The sequence below is a fragment of the Anoplophora glabripennis genome, unplaced genomic scaffold, assembly GCF_000390285.2.
Source record: "Anoplophora glabripennis isolate ALB-LARVAE unplaced genomic scaffold, Agla_2.0 scaffold412, whole genome shotgun sequence".
Classification (NCBI taxonomy): Eukaryota; Metazoa; Arthropoda; class Insecta; order Coleoptera; family Cerambycidae; genus Anoplophora; species Anoplophora glabripennis.
This window is the reverse complement of record NW_019416613.1, coordinates 249,798-262,287: the sequence shown is the minus strand read 5'-3', so window position 1 is coordinate 262,287 and position 12,490 is coordinate 249,798. Positions and strand designations below refer to the sequence as shown.

Genomic DNA, 12,490 nt, shown 5'->3' with positions numbered 1-12,490 from the left:
GAACTATTGAATGCTTTAACATCTGTTGTTTCCTCTGTTGGTAATACGTATTTGCCGAAAGTTTCCATATTGACTTTTACAGATTTGTGGACCTTCACGATTTCTTCTAGCAATTCCAATATCTTCTCTTTTACTTCATTAAAAAACAAGTTGTAATCTATATGCTGATTTTGACTATACACTCGATAGCTAATAATTCTACGCTTGAACGCGCTGTTGATAATTTGTATACCGTCGCATTTGGGAGTACAAGACATTGTTCTGTGCTCCAGCGTTCTGCGATGCGAATTTATTTGATTAGCGGGTATAGTCTTATTACAACATTTAATAGTTTGAGTAGTTGAAGAATCGATTTTCATACGTTTAGCACTAGGTTCGTCTGCACTGGTTATTCTCGCTTTGCAAGAAATCCTCTCATGACGACGTAAATTGTCACTACGAGTAAACGTTTTACCACATGCACTACACAAATGCATTTTGCTATATTCCACGTTCCTGACGAAGAACTCGACTCTAAATGATTTCAGCTTACCCCATTCCCTCCTTTTAAATATCGGGTATGAGAGTGTGGGCGGAGCATTCCTTGTTTACTAAATGACGTCACTTCAAAGTCATTCAATGTCGAATGCCTCCTCCCATATACAGAGGTCAAATGAAGGTCACCAACTGTTATGACGTCACTTCAAAGTCATTCAATGTCAAATGCCTCCTCCCATATGCAGAGGTCAAATGAAGGTCACCGTGACCTCTATCAATGTCATGCAGGTCACGGATGACGTCATCCAAGGTCATCTCAAGGTCACTCAAGGTCATCCCAAGGTCGAAAGTGGAGGGGGGAGTCTCAGCACCGGCTATAATAACCTACTGAGGTAATTTGGAAGCGTCAAACTGACAGGCAAGAAATTGTCCAATTCTACTTTAAATGAAGATGTAAGTACTTTAAGCAATTACAAAACGAAATTCCAAAACCCGATTCAAATCGGTCTAATAGTTTTGGTACGATACAATTTGTTACTAAATTTCAGCGCGAAATGTCGTTATTTTTTTACGTGAGTGCTGGAGTTAAAGTTATGCATTTTAATTGGCGCTGTTTTTTTTACACATACTTGGACCCCTAAACAATCATATAGAATCGTTATAATATCACTTTTCTTTTTTTGAATAATTTTTGGAGCGAATTTAAAAGTTAGAAAAATGTTTACTTTATAAACAAATACTTTTGTGAATCGGTTTTGCGGGTTGGAAAATATACCAAGGTACTAAAAAACAGTTCTCGGAAAGACGCTTAACTTGAAAAAAAGAACGTTCAAATCGGTCGTATAAATTCCGAGATATTGAGTGTCAAAGTCAATAAGCGTTAGTTGCAAAACTATGCATAATGTAACAACAACAAAATATGAATTTGGTAGGTTTTTTAAGAACTTTTCGTATGAGCGTTTATAAATATTATCGCACGTGTGCTTTTTTTTATGAAAATTCAATGAATTTCGCCAAGCCGACCATTTGAGTCGCAAAACCGGGGGGAGGGGATGAATGATAGAAATTGAAATCGCCCGTTCAAAAAGAACGTGCCCTCTTCGGCGTTCAATATCTCGGCTTCTACGGCTCCGATTTTGATGATTTTTGTTAAATCAATATAGCAAAATTAGTAAATGAGAGGAATTCAATTATCAAGATTTCATTAAAATATTACAAAGGCCTCTCAGCCTATTACGACTACTTAAAATTTCACACATTTCATTGTTGCTGTATATTCAATAATATCGATGGTAGATATAGGTACATAGTCCATTGTAATAGTTATTAGTTTTAATAATTCGTAATAATGTTTAAAACTTTGACATTTTTTTTAATATGTAATTCATTTATTGTTAACATAGAAAAAATGCAGATACAAACAATTATTTGATATTTATAAAACGTATCATCGCATTATTAAAGTATTCTGCTTTTTTATAGCATAGTTGTTGTTTTCGCTCTCAAAATTTTCTTACACAGGCTGTCATACGGTGACGGCCCATTAGAATATTTCGAAGACTACTCCGGTTTGAATTTTGAAAATTTGGGACCTGGTGGTTTTGGAGGTTTTATTTAAAAAGAGTTTAAATAAAATAATGCCACTGTTGTAGAACTTCCGGTTATACCGGTAGTCGCCACCTATTTGCTTATTATAAATGGAACATCCTGTATATTTTTGCATATTTGGATTATACACGTAATTTTAGGGGAATTTTATAAAGCTTCCCTATATCCATCTTTAATGGTCTAATGGTCTTCGACCTATTTCAATTTCATATTTATTGTCTAATTTGATTGACCGAACCGCCAAAACTTGGTTTTTATAAATTAGACACCCTGTATATTTAATCAAAATCTGTTGCAAAAATTTACTCATATCTATCCATATTACATCTCCATATACCTATCTTTTAATTTTTCTGTTTTTGATGGTTTTTGTGATAAATAAAATGATCCAATTTCTTGCGAGGATGGCTATGAAATCGTTAGCAAAAAAAAAATCAAATTAACCAACCATAAGTCATCATTTTGCTGTTAATCTGACACTGGTACCTACTTACAATTAGTTAATCACTGATTTGAAAATGGAAAACGATACTTATTAAAATGCTGATATTATAAGTGAAAACAGCACTGATGTAAAAAAATTAAAAACTTTAATAACACGATGGTTATGAAAATATAATAAAAACGTTTTATAAACATAAATAAATAATTATTTGTATCTACCTCTTTCTTTTTCTATATTCTAGGCATACAATAAATAAATATATATTACATAACAATTTCAAGATTTTATTTAAACATTATTACCACGTAATTATTAAAACAAATACCTATTAACAGTGGATTATGTACCTTTATCCTACCATCGATATTATTATTTACATGAATATACAGTATAACAATGAAATGTGAGAAATTAGTAGTCGTAATAGACAGAAAAGGGCTTTATAATATTTTAATGAAATCTTGATAATCGAATTCCCCTCATTTTGCTATATCGATTAAAAAGAAATCACCAAAATCGGAGTCATAGAAGCCGAGATATTGAACGCCGAAACACGCGAGCTTTTTTTTGAACGCGCGATTTCAATTTCTATAATTCATCCCCTCCTCCTGGTTTTGCGGCACAAATGGTCGGCTTGGCGATATTTATTGAATTTTTATAAAAAGAGCACACGTGCGATTATATTTATAAAAACACATACGGAAAGTTCTTGAAAAAACCTACCAAATTAAATTTTTATTGTTGTTACATTATGCATAGTTTTGCAGCAAGCGCTTGTTGACTTTGACACTCTATATCTCGGAACTTATAGGACCGATTTGAACGTTCTTTTTTTCAAGTTAAGCGTCTTTCCGAGAACTGTTTTTTAGCACTTTGGTATATTTTCCAACCCGCAAAACCGCTTCATGAAAGTATTTGTTTATAAAGTAAAAATTTTTCAAACTTTTAAAATCGCTCCAAAAATTATTCAAAAAAAGAAAATTGATATTATAACTATTCTATATGATAGATAAGGGGTCCAAGTATGTGTAAAAAAATCAGCGCCAATTAAAATGCCTAACTTTAACCCCAGCACTCACGTAAAAAAATAACGACATTTTGCGCCGAAATTTAGTAACAAATTGTCTCATACCAAAACTATCAGACCGATTTTGATCGGGTTTTGGAATTTCGTTTTGTAATCGATTAAAGTACTTACATCTACATTTATAGTAGAATCGGACAATTTCTTGCCTGTCAGTTTGACGCTTCCAAATTACCATTACCGATTTTCATCACGTTGTTTTGGCTATTTAGCAACAAAAATATGATATGCGCAGGTATCAAAACAGTTCTATCTTGTAGCAAATTTCATAACAAACAGTTTCTTCAGTATTAGTTTTTTTCTGTAAACTGCATATTTAAGAAGTTATATTGGAAAAACACGTCATTAACATTAAGATAAGTTATTAGAAATTACTATGACAATATATACTTAAATGACATTATACATGGTGTACCTTTGAGTGGGGCCATATTTATACACAGGTTTCTTTTGACCTTTAGAAACACGTATCTATAGTTTATTTTTTCAAATATCGTCGTAAAAACTTAATTTTTTTNCAACTGTTTGTTAGCTAACTACATCTTATACTGATAACATTGAACAAATTTTAAGTAAGATTACTAAGCTATGTGTGTCATTTATTCTCATATAGCAGTGTCCAAACTGCGGCTAGGTATTTTTTTCTACAACGTTCTGTTTCTCCTCAGAAATGCACCATACCTGAGCGATTTTTATACACTATTCTCATTCTCATATATTTTATAATTTTTAACTAAAATTGTGTTGATTAGCGCATTTCTTTGCTAAATTCTAAATTACACTTAAAATTCAACACCAAAATAATTTCATTTATAAGTAACGTTGAAATTACATTATCTTATTTTTTACTGTGTAAAAAATGTTATAAACATTTTTATTAAGTCGGATATTAAGTACTCCGTGAACTACAATCATTACCAAGGTCTGAATTGCAAATGCACCAAATACGATGAAAAATCAGATTACAGTTCAATTACCTAAAAAACTGATCCCTAGTTAAAGTAATCAGTAATAAATACGTCGTACTAGTGTTAGAGAAAATTAAAATCACATTAGCATATAATTCGATAATAGAAATCACAAGTAATATTTATTAATGACTCTTGTTAAATATCATATCAGGCTGAATGCAGCCATAGACTTTTAAATGATGGAGGCACCACGGGTGTTATAGGATAACGATGCCCGCAGGAAGTATCTAAAATTATTGCAGTAACAACTGTTATTCTGATTACTTTAGGCCACGAACTGCAAAAAATAGCGTATAACATGACTAAAGTGCCTTTGAATTAAAATTCTCAACCGAAAGATGAACTCTCTGTCGAAAATGCCATCCAAAGAAAGCGTCTTTCGATAAAAAAAGCACTTTAGTTTCCTGTTTATATGACATGCTATTAATATATTTTTAATGAATAATTTAATTTCTTTTTTCATACGTAACATATTCAATAAAATAGAACATGCACTATAAAAATACCACAAATACAGAATTACAGGCAATATTAGTTTAGCAAATGTACTGAATATTTATTTTTTCCATGCAGTGTCTCTAGAACCACATAAAAAAAACGAAATCATTATCTAAACTATTATTATTCTCTATGATGATGATATTAATTTGTTTTAATAACCTATAGACATTTGTATTCGAAAAATTTTAATAGACGTCATTAAAGATTCCTTTAATGTATTAAAGAATAATGTAAATCGATTCAAATTTTAACAGGTACAATTAGTTCCAAACACTTCACAATTCTGAAAATGAGTAGGATTGGAAGAGATGGTTTGCACGTTTTTATTAGGAATATCGTAGGTCTTAGTTCAAGTTATATTTGATTATAATTCTGTTCGCATTAAAAAATAAATTATTCTGATTAATTTTTACAACCCATGTCGAATAAAAATATTAATGACTCGATTAATAATAATAATGTCAAAACAACTATGTGAACTGGAACTTGATGTGAGGGTGATTCCATAATATGGCTATGGTAATAAAAAATCAGGTCTTTTCCTGCGACTTCAGTTTCCTGTTAAAATATGCAAATTTGTCTGGAATTGATTCATTCTGTTAACTTATCTGGTTATCGATAAACGTGATTAATTATAATTGGGTACATGGTTAAAGATCTTAGAAACGGTTGTATAAACCACCAAAATTTACTTTGGAAAGTAATCTCATAAATAATGTATGAATTATTTAGATATATAAATGGATATGCGTTTTCTCTGTTAAAATGATAAAACATTATTTTCGTAAGATAAAAATTTTACATTTCCACAGTTAAACTATGAAGAAAAGTCGATATAGTAGTACCCTGTCCCGTGATGATCATCGAAAGCACTGTGTTATTTTCAAAGTATCCCGAATTTGTCAAAATAGGCTCCATTTGAAGCAATACACTTTTTCCAATGAACAACCCTGTCGTCAAAGCACTTTCCAAACGCACATTCCTTCAGCGATTTTTGTTTTATGGCTTCTATTGAGAGGGACCATATCCTGCGAATACGGTGCTCGATGACATTCGTTGAGTTTTCATAGTTATTGCTTTGTGTGATGGTGCATTCTCGTGGTACAAAATCCAAGAATTGTCCTTCCATAAATATGGTCTTTTGACGTGTTTTTTTTCGTTTCGGCTGATTAAAAAAGCGCCATTACGAAGCCTGTTGGCTCGTTTACATGTCAAACTCGTAAACTCATGTCTCGTCACCCGCTATGATGCGTTGCATAAATGTAGAGTCCGAATTAACTCGTTGAAGCAATTAAAATAGTGCTAACTGATTCCTGGGCTATGTTTAGTTCATATGCCCGCTGTTTCAAACTATAATGTAACGCTTTGCAAGCACCATTTTCTTGACTTTATCGACCAGGACGACCAGAACGTGGCAAATTATCAACCACCATCGACCACTTTTCAATAATGCTTTGTACCATTCGTATGCTTGAGTTTTCAATAAAACTGAAGTGGAGGGGGGGGGGTCAAAATGTAGTGAATCACCCTGTACAAGGAATATTGGTGATATCATTGTTTATTTATTTATTTTTTAGTTTAGTTACTGAATATTTTCTGTTACACCTGCATTTTGTATAGTGTACATTCAACTCGTAGTGAAGTAAGACAGAAAGTAAATAGCATATTTTTTAATTTTGTCTGGAAATGGTAGTTGTTTGGGAATCAGGCCTCATAAACTACTTAATTGTTTTTCTGTCTTTAGATTTAGAACAATAATTGTCTCTTCTTTATGTTTAGTTGCGTTAACGTAATGTTGATATAAAGGTATGAACTTTATGTAAATTATGTGAATTTTTCTCATTGTGAGACGTTTGAAAGTAGTATAATAATCCTGTTATTATTTTCAAAATGTTAGTTGCAGCAACAACAAAATTCTTACCGTACCGTAAAAAATGTTGAGTAAATTTTCACTTAAAATCAACAAAGTTTTTTGTTAAAATGAGTCCACATCCGATACTGTTGAAATAATAACACTATTCGTTGAGTAATGTTCACTCAACTGTTTGTTAGCTAAATACATCTTATACTGATAACATTGAACAAATTTTAAGTAAGATTACTAAGCTATGTGTGTCATTTATTCTCATATAGCAGTGTCCAAACTGCGGCTAGGTATTTTTTTCTACAACGTTCTGTTTCTCCTCAGAAATGCACCATACCTGAGCGATTTTTATACACTATTCTCATTCTCATATATTTTATAATGTTTAACTAAAATTGTGTTGATTAGCGCATTTCTTTGCTAAATTCTAAATTACACTTAAAATTCAACACCAAAATAATTTCATTTATAAGTAACGTTGAAATTACATTATCTTATTTTTTACTGTGTAAAAAATGTTATAAACATTTTTATTAAGTCGGATATTAAATACTCCGTGAACTACAATCATTACCAAGGTCTGAATTGCAAATGCACCAAATACGATGAAAAATCAGATTACAGTTCAATTACCTTTCTCCCTGCTTTGTTATTATGCAAATTCATAAGACTCCTCTCGTCTCCTTCGAGCTCCCTCGCATCCATAAATTTTCTCGCGAACCTTACGCCGTAGTTGATGTCGACACTGCAGCCTCCCCATTTCCAACCAGATGGCGCCGGTTCTCTCGGCTTGGGGCCCGGATCGCAACCACAAGCGGATATATTTCCACGGGCACACGCCGCCGTCACCGCGTACGCCACTCCGGCACTGCTTATGGCGTAAGTAAAGGCTGCTTCCCGGGAACCTGGAAAGAAACACGGATGTGAATAATTAACTGGTGGATGTGATTTAATACAAAGGAGACAGTTATTATACAACAAGGTAGAATATTACTGGTCCTGGATTATTTTAGGGATTGTAGAGTTAGTCGTGCTCCTAAATGTTTTCCTTGTTTTGGTTGTTGAAGGTACGGTGAAGCAAATTTGTGATAAATATTCTAGAAGGAATTCGGAAAACGCGACTCGATCTCGTCTTCGAGCACAATCTTAGCAGGAGTGGCTAGATTTTGTCGAGGAGTATAAGTCTAGGTTCCAAAGTAAATTTACATTTATGTTTGGTGATCCAAGGCCATATGCAACATATATTACTTTTTATAGGAGGTTTGTTTGGCTACAGTATAGTGGTGTTACCAGATGTATTATAGGTAACAAGGCAGTAAAAATAGAATGGACTCTGAGATAGACCAATAACGACTGCTAATGGTTCTACTTTGTTGATCACATTTATCAAATACAATCACATGCCAGGAAAATGAGCGGGTTTATAGTCCGCAATTGTCATTCGTTTACTAATATCAAAGCTTTGGAAATTCTGTATTATACGTATGTTAGATCGAAGCTTGAGTATTGCTCATTGATTTGGAATCCCTATTACCAATTATATTCTGATGCCCTTGAAAATGTTCAAAGGCGTTTTTTGAAATTCTTGTCTTTTAAGTCTACTGGTATATATCCGGCTCAAGGCTTCGATCACGATACATTATTAGATATGTTTAACTTCCAAGCTTTAGAAACCCGCAGGCGTTGTCAGTCAATTCCTTTATAATCTAATTCATAATAAAATCGATTGCACAGATTTGCTAGAGCAACTAAGTTTTCTAGTACCACCCGCTGAGATGAGGAATCATGCAACTTTTTATTTGCCAAGGGCTTGCACAAACTTATTGTTAAAGTCCCCAGTTTATTTTATGTGCAAGACATTTAATTCTATCTGTAACACTTGCGATATAAACGATTGCTCGGTCAAAATGTTATGTATGAGTATAGTAAACCATGATCGTAATTGATGCCTCTCTTGCTTTAAGTTACATGTCTTAGGTTAAGTATATTCATTTAACTCCTACACTTTACCGAACTATTGTATTTTTCTTCTTTTTTTTTGTTTTTTGTTCTTTTGATGTTATTGAGTTTTTTATATTTATATTATGTACTATTTCAATGTAATTTAGCTCTATAAATGGAATTACTTCTGTTGGGCTAATAAATTATTATTATCATTATCATTATCATTATCATTATCATTATCATTATCATTATTATTATTATTATTATTATTATTATTATTATTATTATTACATGTTAAAGTTTTGGTGTAGTCAATTTACCGATTTACTTAGAGGGGAAATTAAAATTTTTAATTTTCTGATGATCCTTAAGAAAGGATAAGGAAATTATTTTGGGCAACGACTTAAGAGCAAGAAATGAAAGTTGCTCCACATTTTAGTAATTGCAGTTGTAATTTTTCTGGTAATGTGGAATCTTTTTTAATTAATAAGCAATCATTGGGAGAGGCGGAGCATGCCGAACTGAAGGAGGTATACAAATACTGTTCAGTTAGGGGTACTTCCCTTGGTTATGCAGAGGATGTTGTACATAAAATTGGGATTGTGAACCGATCAAGCAGATGTACTATGCAATTCTGCCATATATGCAAAAGTTATGAACGGCAAGTAGAATAATATTTCGCATTGGGGGTAGTGGAACCATCATCATCTAGTTCGCCAATACTAGAAAAAAATCCAATAATACGTACAGATTGTTTGTAAATTACAGAGTTCCTAATAAGGTAACAAAGAGAACGCATATCAAATCCCATTTATGTATGTCGATGGTATTAGACAAATTAAGGAATTCTAGGATACTCTTTTCGATGATTTGAAAATCTTTTGCCGACAGACAGGAATTGAGTAAGCAAGAAACTACATTCACTTTTTAAGTCTTGTCGCATGCCATTTGGCTTACATAACGCTCTACTCAACCCCCCCCCCCCCACGGCAGCTTTTTGTAGAACCGTTCCTTTTATATTGTTCATCTCGACGAGATTGTTATAGTGACTCCCGATTTTATTATTAGCGGCCAACCTAACAGTAAACCAAGAGAAATGTGAATACAGTAAACCAAGAGAAATGTGAATTTGTCATAAACGGATTGAAATTTTTGGGTTCCTAATAAATCAACGTGGTCTTTTGGTCGGCAGGGATAAGGTTTCAGCTATATTGGATTTCCCTACTCCTATGAAGGCCAAATAAGTAAGTTCATTTTTGGGGATGGCTTTTTTTATAGACGATTTGACAGCAACTTTGCTGGACTCGCAAAACCGTTGACAGAACTAATCAACAAGAATTCTCAGTTTGAATGAAATGACGAAGCTGAAGTTGCTTTTCGTGGGTTGAGGGGTACCTACTTAGTCTCTACACCTATTCTTATGTGTCCGGACATTGAACGTCCATACACAACAGACGCTATCACAAAAACTTTGGGTGCTATCTTGGTGAAGGTATTTGATGATGATGAGAGGGTTATCGCTTATGCGAGTTACTCTCTGCTAGAAAATAAAAATTATCTGCAACAGAATTGGAATGTATTGCAGATTTGTGGATCGTCAAACGGTTTTGGAGTTTCATTGACGATGCTGTAACTACGAATCATGCCAATTTATTCCCATTGCATTCTGAGATATAAGCTCCCAATGCTGGATGCTTCCTACTTCTGTTTTCTATCAGTACTTGACTTATCTGAAGTTATTCATCCGTTCGAAAGCTATTAGCAGAAAGATCGCTTTATGATTTCATTACATCTCAATTCTATGGTTATGGAATAAACCCGCCTACACGAACGAATTTATAGATGTATCCAAGTTAAATTATTTTCTTCTCATGTAATTTCATTTTCATACAATTTTATTGCACTTAATAGAAAGCTGTCAATAAAAGAAATTTTATTACTAAATTTAAGTGTTTAGAAAGCAGAAGTATACAATATAAGTATTTATAATTAATAATAGGTACGTCCAATAAAGAAATTTTGTTACGACTTAGCAGCCATCTAAAGTTTAGAATCCGTAAAACCGCATGTCAACAAAGAATTATTCATCATATACGGCTACTTCTAGATGTAAGTACTCAATTAACATTGGTAACTTGTAAATTTCTATTATATTTTATAGGACCTGTCTATGAAAAATCTTATACCTATTTTCTATTTCTCTGCTTTTTCAGTGAGAATTTTTTGTTAGGCAAAACTATTGTCAGTAATAATATAACAAGAGAGTGAGAATAAATTGAAAATAATTTGACAGATTTTTTGAAAACTTGTTGCCAGGCAATAGTCACGAGAGCCCGCAGGGCTCGAGTGGCTATTTCCAAATGGCAACAAGTTTGAACAAAATCTGTCAAATTATTTTCTAATTTATGGAACTCGCGAGTTATATTTGACTAGATTATTTTTTGATTCACAAATTTTTACAATAAAAAAGATCAATAAAACTATCATAAAACTATTGAAAAATTTAATTTAATTAATTATTACAATATACGAAAATATCGTTGACACATTGTGAATATATTAAAAGAATTAACAATTTAAATTAGTACAATGAAAAACGCAATTATTAAAAATATTTCGAGAGTCATTATTTATTGAGGATTTGGAATTGCTTGTTATATTAAGTGTTTCCTCCTGCGTATTTTCTCTAAGATTATTTATTATATTTGAATGATGTTCTTGGTTCAATTGTAAGTATGGTTTAATCGAACTTGCAGAATTATGACCAGTGACCTTGATTAGTTCTTGTTCTCCTACACCAGCTTTTGAAAGGTTACTTACTGCACTTGATCTGGCAGAATGGTTAGTTATTTTTTTAGTAACTGTGTCTAGACCTACTTTTTCTGCGGATTCTTTCATCCATTTTGAAATGGAATTTATTCCCACAGGAACGTTTTTATACCAAGAACCATGAGTTTGCCAAGCCGGATTTGGAGTAAGAAACAAGCGTTCGGTTTTAATATTTTCTTCACGTTTACCCATTAGTTTTTCAAAAAGACGAACAGGGCAAATATCTGGGTTATTTATGTTTGGAGTCAACCATTTACTATTAGCGCACCTTTGTGCTCCACCCTGTGCAGTTTTTGTAAAGATGGGATTGTATTCAATGCGGCCAGTATTTAATCTTATTATGTCGGTTTCTTTTTTAAAATAATGAACTAAACATTTCGTAGCTTCTCCTCCCCTCCAAGCTAGTTCATACGATGCAACGTGAAAAAACTTTCTTTGCAATCCACAAGGTGTATCTTCGTCCCAATAGTTAAAAATTTGCAACAATTCTGTATTAGAAAGTGCCACAGAACTTTGTTTGTGCTTTTCAGGATGTTTTTGTAAAATTTTTCTTTTTGCATCTCTTGCATTTCGAGCATTTTTGAATTCTATATCATGGAAAGGATCAAAGGACCTGTTATACTTATTAAAGTAAAGTTCTTGAACTAATTTTGCCGTTTTATTCCACATTGTCTTTATTACTGCTTCTTTATAATCATTTCCGTCTTTTCTTTTCATGTTATAAGCCCAATCTTTCAAAATCAATGCCAGAGTAGCTGTTGTAGTAG

The 12,490-nt window shown here is 32.7% G+C and overlaps 1 protein-coding gene across 1 annotated transcript in view; it reads right to left on the bottom strand.

The window, feature by feature from the left end:
- LOC108912888 (protein Wnt-2-like) overlaps positions 1 to 11,796 on the bottom strand; it is a 34,652-nt gene extending 22,856 nt beyond the window's left edge. Inside the window, exons 1-2 of the mRNA XM_023455086.1 lie at positions 11,772 to 11,796; positions 7,584 to 7,855 (exon numbers count right to left, since the gene is read on the bottom strand). Coding sequence (XP_023310854.1) covers positions 7,584 to 7,855; positions 11,772 to 11,796 — 297 coding nt within the window. The remainder of the gene's footprint in view (positions 1 to 7,583; positions 7,856 to 11,771) is intronic.
- Between the last annotated feature and the right edge of the window lie 694 nt (positions 11,797 to 12,490).